The 25,772-nt window shown below is 38.8% G+C and overlaps 1 protein-coding gene across 4 annotated transcripts in view; it reads left to right on the plus strand.

Moving 5' to 3' along the window:
* Positions 1-25,772, plus strand: part of RPN2 (ribophorin II) — a 66,793-nt gene that overhangs the window by 14,183 nt on the left and 26,838 nt on the right. For all 4 annotated transcript variants that reach the window (XM_016186143.2, XM_007518441.2, XM_060189599.1 and 1 more), the window contains exons 3-9: positions 3,597-3,692; positions 4,493-4,668; positions 10,528-10,603; positions 12,165-12,299; positions 14,559-14,735; positions 16,416-16,534; positions 18,291-18,396. In XM_016186143.2, coding sequence (XP_016041629.1) covers positions 3,597-3,692; positions 4,493-4,668; positions 10,528-10,603; positions 12,165-12,299; positions 14,559-14,735; positions 16,416-16,534; positions 18,291-18,396 — 885 coding nt within the window. The remainder of the gene's footprint in view (positions 1-3,596; positions 3,693-4,492; positions 4,669-10,527; positions 10,604-12,164; positions 12,300-14,558; positions 14,736-16,415; positions 16,535-18,290; positions 18,397-25,772) is intronic.

The raw sequence follows: 25,772 nt of genomic DNA on the forward strand, positions 1-25,772 counted from the left end.
AAGGAAATTTAGTGTTGCTGGAGGGCTTGGTTCATGATTTGTTTTTTTGCTCAGGAGGATATTTAGATAAAGTATTAACACAAGGCACAGGGAAAGTTGGAGGAAGGAGACAGAAAATGAATACTTTTCAGGGGGCAGTTTTCATTCTTCAGTTGGGAAGATGGATCTGAACTATGAAAGAGCTGTTGGGAGTCAGAATTACAAATTCTCAGAAAGTGGACTTTTGTCACACACTAAGGGACTTTTCTGAGAGTCTAAAGTGTTTTGTGAGGTAATTCTCTCTCCGTACTGTCAACCTAGTGAGCTTTGTAGCTACTGACTGCTTGCTGGTACTGTTTATTATGATAGTTTATACAAGAATTAGAGTAGGCAAGTTAGTTTTATTCTGGAGCAGATAATTTTTACTGGTCTTTTGAGAGATATGAGATGTAGATCTCAGATTGGAACCAGTCTACCTGGGTTTCAGTTCTAGCGCCTCCATTAAGAATGGAGTGATAGTTGGGCAGTAGTGCTGTGGATTAAGTACATATGGCGCAAAGTGCAAGGATGGGGGTAAGGATCCCGGTTTGAGCCCCTGACTCCCCACCTGCAGGGGGATCCATTCACAAGCAGTGAAGCAGGTCTGCAGGTGTCTTTCTGTCTCCCCCTCCTCTCACCATTTCTCTCTGTCCTATCCAACAAAAAACTACATCAACAACAACGGTGACATCAATAACAACAATAAAACAAGGGCAACAAAAGGGAAAATAAATAAATAAATAATACTATAAAAAAGAATGGAGCAATAGGGGCCAGGTGGTTGAATGCACGTGTTACAATGCATAAGGACCCAGGTTCAAGCCCCTGGTTCACACTTGTAGGGGGAAGGCTTCACCAGTGGTAAAGCAGGTCTATAGGTCTCTGTTTCTCTTCCTCTCTATCACCCCCTTCTCTCTCGGTTTCTGACTGTCTCTATCCAATAAATAAATAGAGATAATAATAATTAACAAAAGAATGTAGTGATCAAGACTGGGGAGGTGCCTCAGTGTTATAGCACAAGACTTGCATAGATGAGGTATTGCAGTCAATTCCCAGCATTGCATATGCTGGAGTATTGCTCTCTCATTCTTTCCCTGCCATCTTTTCTTCCTCCTTTCAAATGGAATGACCTTGGACAAGTTACTTTGCTTTTTTAAAGCCTCTTTTCTTGTCTGTAAGCAGAATATAGGTTATCTTATTAAATGAGAAAGGTATACAAAACACATAGAACAGTGATCTGACAGTGCTTAAAAAGTGGTGAGAGGGAGCTGGGCAGTAGCACAGCAGGTTAAGCGCAGGCAGCGCGAAGCGCAAGGACTGGTGTAAGGATCCCGGTTTGAGCCCCCGGCTTCCCACCTGCAGGGGAGTCGCTTTGTAAGTGGTGATGCAGGTCTGCAGGTGTCTATCTTTCTCTCCCCCTCTCTGTTTTCCCCTCCTCTCTCCATTTCTCTCTGTCCTATCCAACAACGACGACATCATCAACAACAACAATAACTATAACAATAAAACAACAAGGGCAACAAAAGGGAATAAATAAATAAATATAAAAAAAATGGTGAGAATGACCTTTGTCATATTTGGGAACGTAGGGTTATGTCATTTCACTGGTAAAGCACCGGAGGGCGGCAGAGCACTTCCTAAGCTTGCCATACCTGTAAGGGCTCCTTGAATAGTTTTATTTAGATCCCTGTTTGTGCAATGTAAAATACTTTACCCTTCTCCTTTCTGATTTCTTTCAAACTTCTGGCCAGAACTCATTTTTTGAGGCTCAATTTTTACCTATAAATTAAAAAAAACATTTTTATTTACTAAAAAAACAAATTTTTTTTCTTTTAAACCAGAGCACTGCTCAGCTTTGTCTTGTTGTGGTGCTGGGGATTGAATCCAGGACCTCAGAACCTCAGGCATGAAAGTTCTTTTATTTTGTTTTAATTATATCTTTATTTATTTATTGGGTAGAGACAGCCAGAAATTGAGTAGAAGGGTGAGATAGAGAGGAAGAGAAACACCTTCAGGAATGCTTCATCACTCACAAAGCTTTCCCCCTGCAGGTGGGGGCCAGGGGCTTGAACCTGGGTCCTTGTGTATTGTAACAGGTTTGCTCAACTAGGTGTGACACCACCTGGCCCCTAGTGTGAAAGTTCATTGCATAACAATTACATTATCTCTCTATACCTACTCAAAAGTTTTTAATGTTTTTCTTTTTTAATTCAGGAAGCTCATACACACTGTAAAATATCAAGTAAAGCAGAATAGCTATTAGTAAAAGGTAACAAACAGCTCACTGCCAGGCCCATGTGTTGTCCTACTTCCTGTCCTACTCCCAGGAACCTCTACTAAAAAAAAAAATAAATAAATGTGGATTGGTGCAGGAGGTTCTAAGTTAAATCTGTGGCATCATATAGAGAACCAGAGTGATGTTCTGGTTATCTTTTTCTCTCATTAATAGATAAATACATCAGATTTATTTATCTATTTGATGAGAGAGAACCAGAGTATCTGGCATATGTAGGACTGGGGATTGAATTTAGGACCTCATGCTTGAAAGTCCTGTGATCTGCTACTAAAGCCACCTCTGCAGCAACTAAAGATAAGTCTTTTTTAAAAAAAATATTTATTTATTTATGAGAAATGATAGGAAAGAGAGAAAGAAAGACATTACTCTGGTACATGTGCTGCCAGGGATTGAACTTGGGACCTCATGCTTGAGAGTCCAAAGCCTTATCCACTGCACCACCTCCCAGACCACTAAAGATAACTCTTAAAGCAGTAAGCAGAATCTGCTGCATAGTTTGAGACCATATAGGAGATGGTTGTACTAGTCTGGTTGATAAATGACAAGTGAGAGAAATGAGAGGGTGGATACTGGGTTTGAGAAAAGGATCAGTAGACTTGGAGGGTAAGGGAAAATGCAAGAATGAACCCATTTTTCTGCTTTAGGTAGTTGGATGCATGGTAATGAGCATATGTGAACTAGAAAAATCTCAATAAAGTAGTAGGTTTAAGTGCACTTTGGGAGTTTGAACCTGACTTGGCTTTAGGGAGCTGAGTGGAGATCCCTATACAGTAGAATCAGAGAAGACACTCTTCCTCTTCTTAGCTTTATCACCTTCACCAGATTATGTTAAACAGTTTAACAATAAACCACAACTCTTAGACCAACACCTTCACCAGATTATGTAATGGCTCCTACATATGTATTTCAGTTAAATACAAAGTATGCATTTTCAGTTAAATGGGGATAATAGCTACCAAAGGTGCTTATGTTCACTGAAGGGAAGAGCATCATAAACACCAGCACAGATCACAAAAGAGATAGTGATTAGTGAAAGCTCTTTCCTTTTTTCCCCAAGATTCGTAAGAACTTAAATCCTGAATCAGGATTGTTGCTTTTCCTATGAAGTCAGAAATTTTGGGTAGTATAGTGTCCTGTGGAAAGTAACAGCTTAAAAAATAGGACCTTGTATAATTTAAGCTATCATAGTGTGCTTAGAATTTATTTGCCATCTGTAAAACACTCTCTTTTGCTACTGTGAATATCACCACTTATGTTTGATTTTTTTTTTCTTCCTGTTTAGAAAGCATGCACCTTCATTAAATCAAATCTTGATTTCAGCAATGTGGATTCCCTTTTCTATGCTGCCCAGTCCAGCCACTTCCTCTCAGGGTGTGAGGTAAGTCCAAGTTCCTACATCTATATGCACCTCAAAGTGGAATATGTATTACTAAAGTTGGATTTTTGCTAATAGGGAGAATTCATTAGTATTTGTGGAAATGCCCTTCTTAAAATTGTTCCTCTGAAAAAACTGGAATTTCTTTACTTTTTCCCGTGAATTTTCACTCTTCATGAGTTTTATTCTTTTTTAAAAAATTTTTTTCTTTAATTTTTTTTTATTATCTTTATTTATTGGATAGAGACAGTCAGAAGTCAAGAGGGTAGGGGAGATAGAGAAGGAGAGAGAAAGAGACACCTGCAGCCCTACTTGACCACTTGCAAAGCTTTCCTTTTGCAGGTGGGGACCAGGGGCTCAAACCCGGGTCCTTGTGCACAACCAGGTACGCCACCAACTGGTCCCCATGAGTTTTATTCTTTAAGGTTTTTATTTGCCAATGGTGGTAGTGGGGTAAGCCAGACCTTACTTGGACATATTGTGATGCTTAATTTTGAACTCAGAATCTCACACATGCAAGCCCTGAACTCTACCAGTGAGCCACATCCCTAACCTCACTTTTAATGGATTAAAAAATAACTTTATTGTTGTTATTGTCTTGTTATGGGAGACCTTGATTTTTTTTTTTCCCTCTCATCTCCCTTTAACATTTAAAAATGTTCAAAATGAAGGGGGAAAATGCCTCCTCACACAAGAATTATGTAGGTGGTAGGATTTTGGTAATTGCTCTACATGTCATCTTTAGCATGCCTGCCACAAATCGCCAGCTACTGTTTTAAAGCTATCTGTTAATCCTTTCTTAGATCTCTATTTCAAATGAGACCAAAGATCTGCTTCTGGCAGCTGTCAGTGAAGACTCATCTGTTACCCAGATCTACCATGCAGTTGCAGCCCTCAGTGGCTTTGGACTTCCTTTGGCTTCTCAAGAAGCACTTGGTGCCCTTACTGCTCGCCTCAGCAAGGAAGAGACTGTGTTGGCGTGAGTCACCATCTCGAGCATTTCTCAGGCTTCATTTGTGTTTGGTTTTAATCTGAGAGGGTTTGTGCACTAGATCAGCAAATATTTTCTGGGCACCTACTGTGTGCCAGGTGCTCTGCTAAGCTATACAGATGTCATATTGAATTAAGGCAGGTATGGTCTTTGCCCTCCTGGAGCTCACTCAGATGCTGTCTTCTTCAAGATTCTCAGGCAGAAGGCAGTGGTTGGTGACAACAATTCCCTGTTGCAAAACAGATCCATTATTCCCTAGTGTTTTGTATTTTTGCTAAGAAAAAAATGTTTCTAAACTTGAACCTCTTTCTTCCTTTCCACTTTTCCTTTTCTTCTACTTTCTTTCTCTTTTTCTTTTTTAAGAAAGTAAGTCTAGAACATTATTTTTCTCTGGCACACATGGCACCCAGGGTTGAACCCAGGGCCTAGCACATGTAAGTCCTGCACTCCACTCAGAGTCACTATCTGTGAAAGTATCTGTGAAACTTGAAGCTTTCTTAAGAGAAAACTATTCATTTACTTATCTTGTAGAAAGTGTACATACCTTCTATAGAAAGAACACACGTTTTGGATCAGACAGAACTGTGTTCAAAGTCATATTTTTCTACTTAACTCTGATCTTGAATAAGTTATTTACTCCTACAGACACACCTAAGTGTTTTCCTATGTAAAACGAAGACTATCTTTCTTGTGGGATTATTGTGAAGATCAAATTTGTAGGCTATCACTTCTAACATTACTACTGATTTGTCCTGTTAATCTTTTTTCCTTATTTATTTATTGGATAGAGAAGGAAACTAAGATGGAATTGGAGAGATAGAAAGTACCTGCAGTACTGCTTTACCACTTTGTGAAGCTTCCCTCCTCAGCTGGGGACTGGGGATTTGAACCTGGGTCCTTGAGTGTGTCACCCACTCTTCTGTCCTTTTTTTTTTTTTTTTTCCATTGCTGAGTGGCTTCTCTGGGTCAACTTTTTTCATCCCTTTTATTTTAGAGAGAGGAGAGAGACAGAGAGGATTGACATCACAGGACTGCCCCATCACTCTTGATGTACCACTCATGCCCATGTGTTCCCATAAGGTGCCTGGGCTCAAACCCAGGACTTCACATAGTAAGGTGCATGCTGTGCTACTAAATAGCTATCTCCAGGCCCTAATTGCCCTGTTTAAGGAAATATGACATGAATTATGGAAATTGGCTATCTACATTTAAATAAAGTTATTATAAGAAGTAAATGTTCTTAGGCTTATCTAGATTGAAAAAAAAAAAAGAAATCTGAAGATTTGAATGAACCACCTGAAAAGATGGGATTGTAGTCTTTCACAGTCCAATTTCTCTGAGTCATCTGCTGTATATTAGCAAGAGAGGCTTGGTTTTCTGAATGCTTGAATATAGTACTCCGGAGGGAAAGAATTGCTGACTAGAGAATATGTATAATTAAAGCTAGTATCAAAACATTTCAAAAGCTATGTGGATTGATTTCACTCTGAGACTTCTGGTGATGTTACTAGCATGACACTTAATACTTTTGGAGAAGAGAAAAATGATATAATGAAAAGTTCTTTCTAGGGGCTGGGTGGTGGTGCACCTGGTTGAGCGTACATGCTACAATGCACAAGGACCTGTGTTTGCACCCCAGTCTCCAACTGAAGGGGGGAGTTTTGGTGATGCAGGGCTGCAGGTGTCTCTCTGTCTCCCTCTCTATTACCCACTTCCCTCTTGATTTCTGGCTGTCTATCCAATAAATAAATAAATAAATAAAAATAATTAAAAGAAAGAAAGAAAAGTTCTTTCTAGGCTATCTTAGCAGGCTTTTCTGGGTTCAGTATTTATCATGGGAAGTTGCAGATTTTTATCTTGCTTGTAAATTCAACTTTCACTTTCCTAAGTATATTATAACAATAAACGTCCCACAGGAATTGTTGAATACTCTAGGGCTTTCCTCTGTGAACTGTAACTCTTGTGTTCCAGCTTGTCCTCTTAATAGAATTAGTTTTTCATGTAGGATATCTAAACTGTTATGATCTTAATGAAAACCAACAGAGTCTCACTGTGCATTCCTGACACATTGACTAGATAAATGGTTTTACATAAGGGGCTAGCCATCCTTTGGGAACTAGGAAATTATTTCTGGGTTGAACAAGTTTGCTCTGAATGTTTCCATCTAGAAAGGCACCAAATATGTATTTCCCAGGTTATCTTGATGATGACATGAATTTTAAATGTTTATTTTTATTTATTTATTTATTTATTTTTTAAAGATTTTATTTATTTATTGATGAGAAAGATAGGAGGAGAGAAAGAACCAGACATCACTCTGGTACATGTGCTGCCGGGGCTTGAACTCAGGACCTCACGCTTGAGAGTCCAGCACTTTATCCACTGCGCCACCTCCCGGACCACTTAAATGTTTATTTTATAGAAATACATTTATAGCAGTCCAGGAGGTAGCACAGCAGGTAAAGTTGCTCTCAAGCATAAGGTCCCAAGTTCAACCCCTGGCACTACATGTGCCATAGGATGCATTTATAAATGGATAAAAATCTAAGAAAAAAAACTGCCCATGTTCCTCTCAGCTGCAGGGAGGATGCTTCACAAAGGGTGAAGAAGATCTGCAGGTGTCTCTCTATCTTTCTCTCCCCTCTCTACTTCTCTCTTCTCTGTCCTATCATAATAAATTTTTAAAAAGGAAAAAATGGCAACTGGGAGCAGTGGATTTGTAGTGCTGGCGCCATACCCCAATGACAACCCTGGTAGCAATAAAAAAAAAATAGGAAGAAAGCCCATAAATAACAATGAAGTGTTGATACGTACTGTAATATGCATGAGCCTTGAAAGCATTGTGCTATATGAACTAAGAAGTCAAACAAGGGGCCAGGTGGTGGTGCACCTGGGTAAGCACGCACATTACAGTGCACGAGGACACAGGTTCAAGCCCTTGGTCCCCACCTGCAGGGGGAAAGCTTCACAAGGGTGAAGTAGGACTATAGGTGTCTCTCTGTTTTTCTCCCTCTCTCCTAACCCCTCGCCTTTCAATTTCTCTGTCTCTATCCAATAATAAATAAAATAAAAAATAAAAAGATTTAAAAAAAAAGAAGTCAAACACAAAAGGTCATATGATGTATGACTCCATTTATATGAAATTTTCTAAATAGATACATTCAGAAGCAGGACACAGATTGGTGATTGCTGGAGCAGCAAGGGATATAGGGGATCAGAAGAAACTGCTTAATATAGTATATTGTTAAGTTAAAATCAACTGGAAATAGTTATCTTTTAGGGATAGGGGTTACACAAATTTTAATTTTCTTCTTTGATGATGTATTATTTTGAGGTGTGACAGATGTTTTTTCATTTATAAAATTCATTACTTTTTTATTTACTTTTACATCAATAAGGTTTTTATTTCTTACCAAATGTACATATCTAATTATAGGTAGACTAGACAAATGGCAGAGATTGCCTTTTCCAGTGCCCCCTTTACATTCTCTTAAAATTAAGTTTATTGGGAGTTGGGCGGTAGCTCAGCGGGTTAAGCGCACGTGGCGCAAAGCGCAAGAACCTGCATAAGGATCCTGGTTTGAGCCCCTGGCTCCCCACCTGCAGGGGAGTCACTTCACAGGCGGTGAAGCAGGTCTGCAGGTGTGTGTCTTTCTCAACCCCTCTCTGTCTTCCCCATCTCTCTCCATTTCTGTCCTATCCAACTACAATAACAACAACAATAACTACAACAATAAAACAAGGGCAACAAAAGGGAAAAGAAATAAATATTTTAAAAAAATTAAGTTTATTTAAAGTGTTTTTTCATTAGTGTTTATTATTATTATTATTTAATATTTCAATGGGAGAGAGAGACACAAACATACACACACCCACCCCAGAGAACTACTCAGCTCTGGTTTATGATGGTGCTGGGGATTGAACCTTGAAGTGGGAGCCTCAAGGCATGGAAATCTTTTTGCATAACCATTATGCTGTCATCCCAGCCAGAGTTTTCTTATTGTGTTGTAAATCCCATCAAACATAAATAACCCTTTGGAAGTTGTTTTTGTTTTTTGTTTTTTTTTTCTCTACCTCTACTACCATGGACTAATACGTTTAGACATTATTTTGTAATGTACTGTCTATTTCAATTAGCATAATTTTATATAGGGAGCTAGGCTGTTTATGTTGCTAATATATTTAAGCTGGTCAGACCAATTTCTGACCCAAAAGTTTCTCTAAATCTTGTTCACCAGTTCTACCTACATTAAGGGGCACATTTACAGATTGATTGGGCCGGCCAATATGTGTAAACTTTTTTCATCCACTACAAAGTATTATAAAATGAAAAAATTACAGATAAGTCAATATAGTCAACCACCAAAATAATTACTTTAACTTTGTGCCAATAATCAAGATTTTTTTCCAGTGAAACCACTTAAATAAAGTAATTCAACAAATGAAGATGGTATTACACACACCATACTTATCCCAATGAATCTAATCTTTGGAAAAACTTATTTTAGGGGGAAGATCTGAATTAATATGTTTTACCAGTGTTTATACAAACAGGCTGCAATCACTAATTCAAAAATAGGTAGATTTTATTTTCAATGATAGTACATTCTTTAGTAAGACTATTTGAGTAAGAGTTCCTTACAAATAAAATACATACCTTGGCACAAGAAAGGAAGAAATATGTTACATCAGATACTCAGTTGGTGCAATCAGGCTGAGTTACCGCCTCCAGTAGATATGTATTTTTCATATTTATTGCAAATGTTGCTGTCAGTTCAGTATATGTATACTAACAAACAGTTTTAAATTTTAGTAGTGTGAAGCACACTTGACAGTTTTCAAATGGATATGTTGATATAGTCTTCATTTCAGAAAAGTGATTGAATTTACTGTTTGCTCTTGAATGTTTCAGCTAAGCATTCCATTGCCTCATCAAGGACAGTGCCTTTGGTAGCTGAAGTTTTGAATTTAATATTATTATTTAGATAGCGAGATAGGTGCAGAGGCAGAGAGAGGGGAAGAGACCATAGCACTAAAGCTTCCTTCTGTGTTGTGGTGACTGAGCATGAACCTGGTTTGCATACATACAGTTTTGTGGATCCCAAATAAACATTTTTATAATCAGGAATAAATGATAGGAAATGAATAAAATAGACTTTGGTTATAAGAACCAAATTTTTTATGCCTTTCATCTTATTTAGTGCCTAAAAGATGAGTGGCTTTGATTTATTCCTGCAAGATTATGAGATCACAAGCATTAGACACTCCCCAACAACTTGTGCTTATTGAGTGCTTCCTGTTGATGTCTCACTAGTCAGATTTTGAAAAAATTGCTCTAAACTCTACCAAGCAAGCTGTAAATGTAGATTCCACAGTGTTTCTTTGGTCCTGGAATAAGGAATGGAGAAAATTAACAGACAGCCAACTTCTGCCTAGCACACTGCTTTGTACAATATAGAGATGCCAAAAACTCTTTCCTTGAATTGGGTTGTATTTTCCCAAAGAGCACCTACTTAAGCCTTAGGCAGTGGGAATAGAATAGAATAAATACTATTCTGTTTCCATTAGGAACAAATGAGATTTTCAGAGATGGGAGTGAACCTTTACTCTCTTGCCACAGTACTTACTGCTGGTCTTTTTGTCCAGATTCACACACTTCTTAAGCAATAATAACCTTTTCCTACCTTATTCTCTACTTTCCCAGCTACATTGTAAATAAGATCCTTAAAAGCTGAGACTTCCTTAGACTTCTAAAGAGTTGCAAAATATGGGATTTACTGATGTACAAAAGTGTGAGTAGATGAAAGGAGACTTATTAGTCATGGTCTCTGGTTCTTTACTTTCCAGCACAGTCCAGGCTCTGCAGACAGCATCCCACCTGTCTCAGCAGGCTGACCTGAGGAGCATTGTGGAGGAGATTGAGGTATGAATTTATTTTGCCAAATCAATTGCCCAGTTCCTATTTTTGAGATGTTTTAGATGCAGGCTCGTGGACTGACTCATCACTGTAAACATTCCTGATTTGTTATAGCCAGTGTGATTTCTTCCCATGTCTATGACACATATTCTTTATATCAGAACAGTGTGTCCTAGGGAATATTTGTTAGGCTGATCTTGTTAATTACACGATCAAATAGGCTACAAACTGCTTTTTAGCTTTTTGAAGCATAGTCTAGTAAAATTGAATTTCAGGTTTTTTTTATGATTGTTGTAGGGACAAGTGAGGATCTCAAGTACCTGATATGTGATCTGAAGCTCAGCAGGTCGTTATTGTGGGTTTTGTTATTACCACTTCCTTTATCCAGAAATCCTGCTGCCCAGAGACTGTTCTCATGAACTGCATAGGCAGTAACAAGTGACATTTCTTTTTTTTTTTTTTAATTCATTTATTTTCCCTTTTGTTGCCCTTGTTTAACATTGTTGTGGTTATTGATGGCGTTGTTGTTGGATAGGACAGAGAGAAATGGAGAGAGGAGGGGAAGACAGAGAGGGGGAGAGAAAGGTACCGCTTCACTGCTTGTGAAGTGACTCCTCTGCAGGTAGGGAGCCAGGGTCTCGAACTGGGATCCTTACGCTGGTCCTTGCGCTTTGCACCACATGCACTTAACCTGCTGTGTCACTGCCTGACTCCCTACAAGTGACATTTCTGACAATGCCATCACTTGGTGCTCCATAGGTATATTAGCTGCCTTGTTATGATGCCTGGGAGAGCAGTGTGTCTCTTTTCATCTTTCAGAGCACTCAGTAAGAAGTGGAAACATGGGAGTCGGGCAGTAGCGCAGCGGGTTAAGCGCACATGGCGCAAAGCGCAAGGACCGGCGTAAGGATCCTGGTTCGAGCCCCCGGCTCCCCACCTGCAGGGGAGTCACTTCACAGGTGGTGAAGCTGGTCTGCAGGTGTCTGTCTTTCTCTCTCCCTCTCAGTCTTCCCCTCCTCTCTCCATTTCTCTTTGTCCTATCCAACAACAACGACATCAGTAACAACAAAAATAATAACTACAACAACGAAACAATAAGGGCAACAAAAGAGACTAAATAAATACAACAACAACAACAAAAAGAAGTGGAAACATTCATTCTGTAGGTTGTATCCAATTGGATGGCTGTGGAATCAATCTATCTGTCCTTATCCTTCCCAGTCAAACCACAGCCTGACCCACAGGCCTTCTGCCTAGAGCAAGTAGTGCTTTCAGTACCATGTTATTGAGTTTGAACAGGATTACAGGAGGTCAGGGAAACATTCACAGAAAAGACTCTCCTCTTCAAATGTATGAAACATTAGATTGTTAGAAAAGTCATGTTTCATTTTTTGCATAGAAAAATACATCATGACTTTTTCAACAGACATATACTTTGCCTGATCACTGTTTTGCGAGTGTGTGTGTGTGTGTGTATGTTCCTACACTGAACTGGTAGTGGTTTTTGTGTGTCTTGTTTCTGTTTTCACTTGACTTCCAAAATGCTTCCCTTTTTTTTTCATGACAGGACCTTGTTGCTCGCTTGGATGAACTGGGAGGTGTGTACCTCCAGTTTGAAGAAGGACTGGAAACAACAGCGTTATTTGTGGCTGCCACCTATAAGCTCATGGACCATGTTGGGACTGAGCCATCTATTAAGGAGGTGCCTGTCTAACAGTTCTGAGATGTAAAATCCACAAGAGTTATTGGCTTCATCTGTTAAGGATAACTTTTTTTCAGAGGTTATTCACTTGTATTGGGATTTATTCACTCAAGATCTTACACTGAGAATAAGAACTAAAAAGATGTAATTCCCTGCTCTCAAAAAACTGATTGACAGTGAGACAGACATGCAGAGAAATTGCTACCATTGCTTTATATGGGGTGCAGACATGTCCTGAGGTAGTGACAAGAAGACCAAGTATGTTACTTTTACTTTGTCTTCCTCTACTTCCAGATACTTCTTGTCTCAAGAATGTTTTTCACTTAGTGGTGTCTGCCTGTCTTCTTTTTCCTGAGACACTCCCTGTACTTCAAAATGGCCTTTTCTCTTCTCTACCCCTCCATCATCAGTTAGTCTTTGCTGATAGACAGATTTTACTAAGAGGCATGTGAATCTACCAGGCATCCAACAACAGTTAATTATTTCTTTTTCAAGAGGAACTTGTTAACCTGAAAGAGCTTTAGTTGGAATGTGTGTGGGAAACCTTTAAGTAGGACCTTCTTTGTACCCCTTATTTGTAAGAAGGTTACTAGCCTTTGGTCTAAATAATTTAAAATACAAGGTGCTGTTGTTTAAATTATAGAAGGAGAGATTCATATTCCGAGTAAAGAGCTCTATTTCTTTTAAGTATTATGAATTTTGTGCCTGATTTCTTCAAGTAAACAATAAATATCTGTCTTGAATAATTTGAATTAATTTCACGTGTTCTCTGGAGAATATGATCTAACAAATTAATTCACTTATTGATATTCTTGTGGTGTCTTTTTCTTCATCCCAAGTGGAGGAGGCTTGGAGACACTGAATTCTCTTTGGATTCTATTATGGGTGAAAGTGCAGAAATTTATTATTCATTTATTAATAATTTAGGACTTCTTTTATATACAGTACAGTAGGTGAATTGTCAGTGTTCTACATATGCAACTTAAAACTTTTTCTTGCTTTATTCTTAGGATTCTACTAACCAGGTATTAGACTGGAATAATTTTGCTGTCACTGCTTTTGACAATCACTCTGGTGAATAGTCACCCATTTTTTAACATGTCAACAGCTTAGTGATGGGAAAATGTAATTGGTACAATTAAAGAAAATCATTTCATGTCGACTGAATAACACTGTTGGGAACAAGGGAGCTCTTTTGTTAGATGGTAGGTTTTAAAAAACAAAACTGATTGAAGTGGAAAATCTTTCCTCTTAAGCAAGCAACCTCCAGAATTTTAATAATGCCTCTTAGGCTCCATTTTAAAAAAATATATTACTTTTAGTTTTCTCTGTAAGCAGTCCATTAGTTCCTAATGGAGAGCTATTTTAGTTTCTTTCTAATGTGCATTTTGGCTATAAGACTTGGTCTTTAACTATAAACAACTCTAATACACTACTTAGAGGTGGGTTGGAAGTGAAGATAATTAGCTGGGAGGGCAAGGGGAATCAGGAAAGAACATTTTATTATGAACAACTTTGAAGAAAATAGGCCTATGAATTTTTTTTTCTGCTATAACTTGTAGGAGTTACTTTCCGTTAGCTTCAGTTTTTTATTATGGAAAAAAGTATTAGTTCTTTTCAGTTAGTTAACACATGTAAAATACTTTTCAGAATACTTAGCACACATAGGCATTTAACAAACTTTATAATACACTTTCATATCTCGGGAGTTATTTAGAAATATTCTGCATTTATATGGCTAGTATTCAAGAAACGATTGACAGGTTGATGTATGAGTTTCAGATCATAGTCATAGATGGAAAAAAACAATCAAATTTAAGTTGTAAGTTTAAATGCAGAATATTTGCGCCACCACCTCCTCCCCTCTCAATTTGGATTAAATGGGGGACCAGGAGATGGCTTGCCTGGTAGAACATATTCCTTACAACATGCAAGCCTGGTAGACACCACATGTGCGTGCTATAGATGTTGTGATGTCTCTCCTCAAACTCTTTCTCTCCCTCTGCCCTCTCTGTTTCTCCCTATCTCTAGAAAAAGAAAAAAAGGCTTGGGAGGCTGTTCAGTGGTATCACTAATTCGCAAGCCCCTTAGTTCTGCATTAAATTAATAAAATCAAAGGCCTTTCTTGTGAACACCTAGGAGCAGATAAAGAAAAATATGAACTAGGTGGTGAGTGATACATGAACTAGGTGGTGAGAAGAGACTCTCCCATATTCCTGCTGGAGGTAGATCTGGAGCTGCTTTTCTTTTTTCTTTCAGGACCAAGTTATCCAGCTAATGAACACAATCTTCAGCAAGAAGAACTTTGACTCACTTTCAGAAGCTTTTAGTGTGGCCTCAGCTGCTGCTGCACTCTCTCAGAATCGCTACCACGTGCCAGTTGTGGTTGTGACCGAGGGCTCTCCTTCTGACACCCATGAACAGGCTGTCCTGCGGGTATGACTACCAGTGCTCCAAAAGAGTCACTCTGATTTCCATTTCCAGTAAGACTTTCAGAAATACGTGGACAGATACATAACCCCATGAGGACGTAACTATAAAAAGAAGACTTACTCCCCTTAAATTGGAAATGAGGACAACACCACTGGTAAACTTGTAGCAGAGTCCTTTGGCTTTATCTCAAAAAGCTTCCACCATTTTTCCCCCAGAGAATTTTAAATAGTAAGGATTTCAATAAATTAAGTACAAGAAATTTACATTTCTGGGTCCCTAACTAGGCTTACAGGAAAATTTTACTTTTTTTTAAAGTTTTTTTTTTGTTATCTTTATTATTTATTGGATAGAGAAAGCCAGAAATTGGGGGGGGGGGTGTGATAGAGAGAGACAGAGACACACCTGCAGCCCTGCTTCATCTGCTTCATCATGAAGCTTCCCCTCTGCAGGTGGGGACTGGGGCTCAAACCTGAGTCCTTGTGCACTGTAACGTGCGCTTAACCAGGTGTGCCACCACCCGCCCCCCAGGAAAATTTTACTTTTAAAAATGTATTTTCGGGAGTTGGGTGGTAGCGCAGTGGGTTAAGTGCAGGTGGCACAAAGCGCAAGGACCGGCGTAAGGATCCTGGTTTGAACCCCCAGGTCCCCACCTGCAGGGGAGTCTCTTCACAGGCGGTGAAGCAGGTCTGCAGGTGTCTCTCTTTCTCTCCTCCTCTCTGTCTTCCCCATATCTCTCCATTTCTCTCTGTCCTATCCAACCACGATGACATCAATAATAACTACAACAATAAAGACAACAAGGGCAACAAAAGGGAATAAATGAATAAATATTAAAAAAAAAAATTTTAAATGTATTTTCCAGTGACCCTGGAGGTGGGACACTGGATAAAGTGTTGAATTCTCAAGCATGTGGCTTCCAGTTCAATCCTTACCAGTCACATCTGCTGGAATGATGCTCTTGTTCTCTCACCCATCTCTCTCATTTTAAAAATTTATTTTATTTCTTGCCACTAAGATTATTGCCAGGTCTCAGTGCCTACACTATAAATTCACTGTTCCTGGTCACCATTTTTTTTCTTAGACAGGACAGAGAAATTTGAGAGGACAGTGGGCGGTAGAGAGGGGGAGAGAAAGAGATAACCTGCAGACCTGCTTCACTGTTCATGAAGTGTTCCCCTGAAGGTGGGGAAGAGGGGCTCGAATCTGGCTCCTTGTGCATGGTAACATGTGATACCACCCAGTCCACTGCTAATATATATATGTATATATATATATGTGTGTGTGTATGTATATATATGTACACATATATATAATATAAATTAAGCTTAGTATTGTTAATTCAAAAGGAGTTCAGAAAGAAACTTAATTATGATTTGAGGCCAGTCTGCCCCCCACCTCCCACCCTAGGACTATAGTTTTTTGTATCTGAAAAATGAGATCTCTGGGAAAAAATCTGTAAGACTATTCTCACCTCTAACATTTTATAATCTATACCATTCCTGATTTCCTGTATTTGATCTCTAATGAGTAACAGGCCAAGATAGTGGATATTTCCTAGAATGAGATGCATTTGCAGAACCTTTGCAGAACTTGTTCCCTGTGGATTAACATCCCAGAAACAGAATTCCCTACCTCCTTAGTCAGTCTTTGTTTCTACAGACAATTTTTAAAATTTCTTTCCAGTTGCAAGTCACTGATGTTCTGTCTCAGCCTCTGACTCATGCCTCTGTCAAACTGGAATATGCTAAATCTGTTGCCTCCAGAGCCACCGTCCTCCAGAAGACGTCCTTCAGTCCTGTAGGGTAAGTCCTGACCACATTTTTGCAGGGTACCAACATACTTGTTTTGGGAAGTTAGCCTGCAGCCATAGTAGCCCAGACTCATAAATCAAAATCAGTGCTAAGTTTACCTAAACTTAGTTAAGTAATTTGACGTTGCTGATGTGAACAGCCTGTTATATAAGAAGCATTCTCTTATGTAAATTGTATAAGAATTTTTTAAACTGAAATAATTTTGTTTTAATTTTTCTGTATTCCCAATTTTTAGTTATTTCTTTTTTTAAATTTTTTTAAATATTTACTTATTTATTCCCTTTTGTTTCCCTTGTTGTTTTATTGTAGTTATTGATATCGTTGTTGTTGGATAGGACAGAGAGAAATGGAGAGAGGTGGGGGAGGCAGAAACAGAGAGGGGGAGAGAAAGACAGACACCTGCAGACCTGCTTCACTGCTTGTGAAGTGACTGCCCTGCAGGTGGGGAGCCGGGGGCTCAAACCGGGATCCTTACACCAGTCCTTGCGCCTCGTGCGCTTAACCTGCTGTGCTACCGCCTGACTCCCCCATTTCCATTCTTTATGTTATCCATGCTGTTCCTGTATGCTGCTAGAGTTGGTTTTATGGTGTAATGCATATGTGCTGTACTGCTTGTATCACTCTTCAGACCCCAAAAAATGAAAATATAATTTACTCATATTTCTACCTCCCATAGATAACTATTGTTTACTTTGAAAACAAAAATCCCCAAACATTTGATGTCATTTTTAGTCTCTCTTTTTGTTCCACAAATAAATGGTTAATTTTTTAAATTGAATTAGGAAACAAAGTAACTGAATTAGAGTTATGCTTTATCTTTTATGTCTCATGAGCTTTTCTTAGTTATAAAGTTACATAGACAATATGTAAAATTAAGAAGCAAAATCATTTTATGAAGTGAACAGTAGAATATTAAGAGACTGGTGATTTTGCTGTGTAGAGTTGAGAATCCGCTTTTTCCCCATTATGGTAGAAAAAAGGTATGCTGTTTTAAGAATTCACTTAACACTGGTAAGTAGAAATAAAATTAAAACTTCTCTAGAATTATACTGGTCTCTATCCCTTAGAGCATATATATATATATAATGTAATTGAATTTATACTGTAGACTTTGCTGTTTCACATTAAATTTAGAAGATCACCTGAGGAGGGTGGAATTTTTAGAAGGGGAGACGGGGAAGTAAAGGAAAAGAACCTTTAGAGAGTTGAGAGAAGAGATCATCTTAGTGCTGTTGAATATTGTCCCTCACATTGTCCCTCAATCTGCCCAAATGGAATAGAAAGTCAAAAAATGAAAGAATGGTGTAACCCTGGACTGTTGTAAAGAGTACCTCACTAGGAGTTGGGTCATAATGCAGCAGGGTAAGAGCAAGTGGTACAAAGCACAAATCCAGCTTAAGGATCCTAGTTCAAGCTCCTGGCTCCCCACCTGCAGGGGAGTCAATTCACAGGCGGTGAAGCAGGTCTGCCAGGTGTCTGTCTTTCTCTCCCCCTCTGTGTTCCCCATCTCTCTCCATTTTTCTCTGTCCTATATAACAATGATGGCATGAATAACAACAATAATAACTACAACAACAATGAAAAACAACAAGGGCAACAAAAGGGAAAATAAATAAATAAATATAAAAAATAAGTAAAATAAAACTTTTTTTTTTTTTAATAGAAGTATATCACTTTGTATCCTGTATTTGGTACATTCAGAACTTCCCTGTGTGGTGCTTACTAATTCCATCATCATTCTTGACAGGGATGTTTTTGAACTGAATTTCATGAGTGCCAAGTTGTCCAGTGGTTATTATGACTTTTCTGTCAAAGTTGATGGCGATAGCCGTTATATTGCAAATGCTGTGGAGGTAAGTGCTTTTCTTGTCATTGTTATTGTTTTGTTTATATTCAACCAGGCATATATGACCAGGCTTATATGAATATGTTAGAACAGCTTAAGTTTAAGCCAAGAACTTGGTTGCTGAACATTTTATTTGCTTCTCATTGTGATGTAGCATCCCTATTTTATACAGAAATTATGAATCAGGAAAAAAAGTTACCCATAATTCTACCATAAATGTTATTAAAGTATTTTGCACGATAAGCTTCAATGGGTTTAGAAAAATGTTTGATACTAATTAGATGATAAAAGGCCTCATATGACAAGTAGTGCTGTAATGCGGCTCTCTGGGCAAAGCACAAAAGAAAATCAGTGATGTTTCATAATGAACTGTGTTGCAGATGTTGTATAGAAGACCAAGTGGTTTTAAGGATAGCAAACTGCCTCATCTATTTGATGTTTTGTGGGAATGATATATTTCACAGTTAATGGTTTCCCCAACTAATTGCAAGAGTAATCCTGCAGGTGTTGTACTTTTCATTTGAACTTTTTTAAAAAGAAGTTTAAGATAAAGCGCACATTTTACCACTTTTTAAACTATAGAATATGGCTTAACATTTGCTTATTCTGAGTTAGGATCATCAATATGAACCCTTTATTGAATGCCTATTACAGATTTATGTGCTGTACTAGTCTTACAATTATATTGAAGGTGGATGGAGTCATGTATATTTCACAGATAAGGCTCACTTCTGGTTCAGAAGTCAACATAGGATTACATCTTTCTTTCAAAAAATTTTTAAAAAATATTTATTTATTCTCTTTTGTTACCGTTGTTTTATTGTTGTTATTGATGTTGTCATTGTTGGATAAGAGAGAGAGAAATGGAGAGAGGAAGGGAAGACAGAGGAGGAGAGAAAGACATACACCTGCAGACCTACTTCACTGCCTGTGAAGCAACTCCCCTGCAGGTGGGGAGCCAGGGCTTGAACTGGGATCCTTACACTGGCCCTTGCACTTTGCACCATCTGTGCTTAACCCGCTGCACTACCGCCTGACACCCACACACTTCTTTCTTTAGTTGTCACACCTCTATAGCCTCCTCCAATGGTTTTCATGATCTTGACACTTCTGAAGAGTAACGCTCAGTTACTTTCTAGAATGTATGTCACTTTGTGTTTGTCTGAAGTTTCCTCATAGTTAAATCATGTCATGCATTTATATTGGTTTTTCCACTATAAAGTTTTTTTTTTTTTTTAACTTTGTGATTACATGTCTTATAGTGATACTTTGAGACTGTGCAAATGTCCTGCTGATGTTGCCTGCTACAGTTACTACTATGGTGTTTGTTTTATTTTGTTTTAATTTTTTATTGGGGAGGTTAATGGCTTATAGTCAACAATAAAAACATTGTTGGTACACGTGTGAAATTTCTCAGTTTTCTACAAAATGCTCCAACACTCTGTCTAGGTCCTTCATCATCGTGCACTAGAACCTGAAACTACCCACCCAACTCCCACCCCACCACCCCTCACCTTCCCCACCCTGAGTCCTTTACTTTGGTGCAATAAGTACCATGGTGTTTTTATTTTTTCAAAAAGTGATTCTCTTTCTCTCTCTCTCTTTGAGTCCTACATGTATTAATTGGAGTTCTTCTAGAAATTTTCCCTTTCCATTTATTTGATTCATTGATTTTATAACACTTTTTATTCATGGATATTAATTTTACTCTTATAGGTTAAGATACATTACTATCATCATCTATTTTGTTGCTCATATGTCAGATTTGGCCTTTGGAGAGCTTCTCAAGTTGGCTTCTGTGACAATCATGTTATTTTAATGAAAGGACGAGGCAGCTAGAAAGCTTGACCTTTTCAACAGTGGCATTACTTAGCATAGGTAGGTAGGTTAAATACTTATATTAAAGTTTGGCAGAGAGGAAACCATTTTCTAGGACTCTAACCTTTTTCTACCTCCTGTCTGCCTGAGTCATGAAATATCTGATCAATATCTATACAAAATTTGTATAGAAACCATTGTATCCTGTACCCTAAACCTTTAAATTTAGTTTCCTTCATTAAGGGACTCTTGACAGATAAATACATTAAAAGTTAAGTTGTCCCACACCACTCCCACCTTTAGTTCCTTTTGCCTTTCCAGTTTTGGCAACTGCATATCCAACTTATATATCAGTCATTTTTAACATCTTTGTTAACATTTTTAACTTTCTTTCTTTACTTTTTAAGAAAATATTTATTCCCCCTGTTGTTTTATTGTTGTAGTTATTATTGTTGTCATCGTTGTTGGATAGGACAGAGAGAAATTTAGAGAGGAGGGGAAGACGGGGGAGAGAAAGATAGACACCTGCAGACCTGCTTCACCGTCTGTGAAGCGACTCCCCTGCAGGTAAGGAGCCGGATGCTTGAACCAGGATCCTTACGCCAGTCCTTGGCGCTTTGCACCACCTGCGCTTAACCCACTGTGCTACCATCCAACTCCCCATTTTTTACTTTCTTTTCGCTTCTGACTTCTGGTCAGTCATTACGTCCTACTGATGCCAGCTTTGAATAGCTATTGCATGCTTTCTTTACTCTTAACCCCACTGTTCTTACTCAGAGTTCTATATTCTCCACATTGGTAAGATAGTTTGTAGCTGGTTTTATTATCTTAAGTCTCTGCCTCTTCTGTTAAATTTTCCATCTCACATGATGGTAAAAATCACATGCTCCTCTGGCTAAATGTATTTTTAGTTTGCTACTGCCTGTGAGTATAAGTCAGATTGCATAGCAAGACTTATAGGGTTTTCCACAATGCACATGGAAATACTCAGTTTGGGTGTATCTTGTCACCACAGCTCTGGCTGTATACTTGTCCTCAGATGTACTTTTCATGTGTGTGCTTTCAGACTTACACTCCTATCCCTTCTTCTTCTTTCTTTCTTTTTTTTTAATATCTTTATTGGGGAATTAATGTTTTACATTCAACAGTAAATACAATAGTTTGTACATGCATAACATTCCCCAGTTTCCCATTTAACAATACAACCCCCACTATGTCATTTATCATCCTTCATGGACCTGTATTCTCCCCAATTCCTATCCCTTCTAAGCAGAATGTTCTTCCCCCTTTCAGGTCCATGCTTATCCTATAAAGGTATATCTCAAGTATTGCTCCTTCACCTGTGCTAATACGGATTTTTTTTCTTTGTTTTTTTAAAATTTCTTTCAATTTATTTATTGGGGAATTAATGTTTACATTTGACAGTAAATACAATAGTTTGTACATGAATAACATTTCCCAGTTTTCCATATAACAATACAACCCCCACTAGGTCCTCTGTCATCCTTCTTGGAGTCTTTTATTTTGGTGCAATACGCCAATTCCAGTTCAAGTTCTGCTGTGGTTTCTTTTCTGATCTTGTTTTTCAACTTCTGCCTGAGAGTGAGATCATCCTATATTCATCCTTCTGTTTCTGACTTATTTCACTTAACATGAATTTTTCAAGGTCCATTCAAGATCGGCTGAAAACGGTGAAGTCACCATTTTTTATAGCTGAGTAGTATTCCATTTTGTATAAATACGACAACTTGCTCAGCCACTCATCTGTTGTTGGACACCTAGGTTGCTTCCAGGTTCTGGCCATTAAAAATTGTGCTGCTAAGAACACAGAACACAAATCTTTTTGGATGGATGTGTTGGGTTCCTTAGGATATATCCCCAGGAGAGGAATTGCAGGGTCATAGGCTAGGTCCATTTCTAGCCTTCTGAGAGTTCTCCAGACTGTTCTCCACAGAGGTTGGACCAATTGACATTCCCACCAGCAGTGTATGAGGGTTCCTTTGACCCCACGCCCTCTCCAGCATTTGCTGCTTTTCTGATGTATGACATTTTCACAGGAGTGAAGTGATATCTCATTGTTGTCTTTATTTTCATTTTTCTGACAATCAAAGACTTGGAGCATTTTTTCATGTGTTTCTCAGCCTTTTTTTTTTTTTTTTTTTTTTTTTTCAAAAACCGAAAGCTCGGTGCTAGGAAGTCTGCGACCCCGGCCCCGCCCGGCCGATCCCGCCAGAGTCGACACGCCGCGCGACACGGGGCCCAAGTGCTTCGGGGTGGCGGGTGGCGGTCCCCTCCGGGTCGCCGGTTGCAAATGGCAGCCCGCCCCCCCCCCCCCCCCCCCCCCCGCAATGTCCCCACTAGTCCGCGGGGCCGGAGCAGCGCGTCGTCGAGCCTCCAAGCGGCGGGAAGCGCCGAGGCTGGCGGCCTCAGTCCGCCGCCGGCACGGCCCGCCCCACCGAGAGGCCCCGCACCCCGGAGCCCGAGAGTCCTGCGCTCACAGGCATGTCGTCGATGCTCTCCGGAGCGCGGCGCGACCTGACGTGCGCGGCGACAGCGCCTGCGGGCCTTTCTCAGCCTTTTGGATCTCTTCTGTGGTGAATATTCTGTCCATGTCCTCCACCCATTTTTGGATGGATTTATTTGTTTTCTTGCTGTTGAGATTTGCAAATTCTTTATATATTGTGTTTATTAGCCTTTTGTCTGATGTACGGCATGTAAAGATCTTCTCCCATTCTGTGAGGGGTCTCTTGGTTTGGGTAGTAGTTTCTTTAGCTGTGCAAAGCTTTTTAATTTGATGTAGTCTCATAGGTTTATGCTTGCCTTAGTCTTCTTTGTAACTGGATTCGTTTTATTGAAAATGTCTTTAAAATTTATGTGGAAAAGAGTTCTGCCAATGTTTTCCTCTAAGTATCTGATAGTTTGTGGTCTAACATCCAAGTACTTGATCCACTTGGAATTTACTTTTTTATTTGGTGTAATAGAATGGTTCAGTTTCATTCTTCTGCATGTTTCAGCCCACTTTTTTCCAACACCATTTGTTGAAGAGACTCTGCTTTCCCCATTTAATAGTCTGGGCCCCTTTGTCAAAGATTAGATGTCCATAGGTGTGGGGCCTTATTTCTGGGCTCTTGATTCTATTCCACTGGTCATTATGTCTATTCATGTTCCAGTACCAAGCAGTTTTGATGACAATGACCCTATAGTACAATTTGAGATCTGGGAGTATGATGCCTCCGGTTCTGTTCTTTTTTTCTCAAGATTGTTTTGGCAATTCTAGGTCTTTTCTGGTTCCAGATAAACATTTGTAGCATTTGTTCTATTCTAAAAAATGTGGTAGGGTTCTTGATGATGATAGCATTAAATTTGTATATGGCTCTGGGTAGTCTATTCATTTGATGATGTTAATTCTTCCAACCCATTGACATGGAATATCTTTCCACTTCTTTGTGTCTTTTTCAATTTCCTTGAGTAGTGACTCATAATTTTCAGTATACAAGTCTTTCACTTCTTTGGTTAGATTTATTCCTAGATATTTTATTGTTTTTGTTGCTATAGTAAAAGGAGTTGATTTCTGGATTTCAACTTCTTCTAACATAGTGTTTGCATAGAGGAATGCCACTGACTTTTGAATGTTAATTTTGTAGCCTGACACCTTACTGTATTGCCTGATGATAACCAAAAGATAATTACTGGGTTCCTTAGGTTTTTTATGTATATTATCATGTCATCTGCAAATAGAGAGAGTTTGACTTCTTCTCTTCCAATCTGTATCCCTTTAATTCCTTGCTCCTGCCTGATTGCTATGACAAGAACTTCCAATACTATGTTGAATAGTAATGGTGATAGTGGGTAACCCTGCCTAGTATGTGATCTGAGGGGATATGCTTCCAGTTTTTCACCATTGAGTGTGATGTTGGCTGTAGGTTTGCTATATATAGACTCCACAATCTTGAGGAATTTTCCATCTATTCCCATTTTTTGTAGTGTTTTGATCATGAAGGGATGTTGTATTTTGTCAAAGGCTTTCTCTGCATCTATTGACATGACCATGTGGTTTTTGGTCTTGCTTTTATTGATGTGGTGGATTACCTTGATTGATTTACGTATATTAAACCAACCTTGCATGCCTGGGATAAACCCCACTTGGTCATGATGAACCATATTTTTAATATACTGCTGTATCCGGTTGGCTAGAATTTTGTTCAGTATTTTAGCATCTTGTTCATCAGAGATATTGGTCTGTAGTTTTCTTTTATGGTTGTGTCCCTGTCTGCTTTTGGTATCAAAGTGATGTTGGCTTCATAGAAGCTGGAAGGGAGTATTCCTATGTCTTAAAAGTAGAGGTATTAGTTCTTCTTTGGAGGTTTTGTAGAATTCATTTGTAAAACCATCTGGTCCAGGACTTTTATTTTTGGGGAGATTTTTATAACTGTTTCAATTTCATTAGCTGTGATGGGCCTGTTCATGTTATCCACTTCCTCTTTACTTAGTTTTGGAAGTTGGTAGGTATCTAGGAAATCGTCCATTTCTTCCAGGTTCTCTAGCTTGGTGGTATATAGTTGTTCATGGAATCCTCGCATGATATATCCATTTTGCCTCCAGGGTTATTGCTGGGTGTCAATGCCTGCACTTTGAATCCACTGCTCCTTGAGGCCATTTTTCCCTTTTTGTTACCCTTGTTGTTATGGTTGCCATTGTTGTTGTTGGATAGGACAGAGAGAAATGGAGAGAGGAGGGGGAAGAGAGAGGGGGAGAGAAAGATAGACACTTGCAGATCTGCTTCACCACTTGTGAAGCAACTCCCCTGTAGGTGGGGAGCCAGGGCTCCAACCGGGATCCTTCCCCTGGTCCTTGAGCTTTGTGCCACCTGCGCTTAATCCACTGAGCTACCACCCGATTCCCTGTTTTATTTTTTAGATATAGGTTGAGACAGAGAGGAGACAGACACTGCAACACTGCTCTACCACTCATGAGTGCCCCCATTTCCCCCATGGTATTCTTATGTGGTTGTTTGAGCCTTAAACTTGGATTCTTGCACTTGGTAATGTATGCACTCTACTAGGTGGGCTACCTGCCAGCCTTCTGGGCGTTTATATTTTTGAAGTCAAAGTTTTCTTTTTTTCTTTCATTTCTTGTGAGTTAAGTGTCATATCTGGGAAACCTTTGCCTATCCTAATGTCGTAAAGATTATTATGGTGTCTTCTTATAAGAAATTTATAGTTTTAGCACATTTAAGTTTCTGATCCATTTTGAGTTAATTTTTATATATTATGTGGCCCAGGAGATAGCTCAATTAGTACAGCATTAGACACTAATGCCTAAATTTTCCATTTTGAGTCCCAGCATCACATAAACCAGATGTTGTTCTTGTTTCTCTTTTTTTCTCTCTCCCTCTCTTACTTTCCCTTATTCCCTCATGTGTAAAACTATAATATTAGATAAAAAAATCTTAAGAAAAAATTTCATGTGATAAGTAGGGGTGCAGCATTCTTTTGTGTGTGTGTGTATTGTCACAATACCTTTTGTTGGAAAGACTGTTCTTTCCCCTATTGAATTGTCCTGACA

The sequence above is a fragment of the Erinaceus europaeus genome, chromosome 1, assembly GCF_950295315.1.
Source record: "Erinaceus europaeus chromosome 1, mEriEur2.1, whole genome shotgun sequence".
Classification (NCBI taxonomy): Eukaryota; Metazoa; Chordata; class Mammalia; order Eulipotyphla; family Erinaceidae; genus Erinaceus; species Erinaceus europaeus.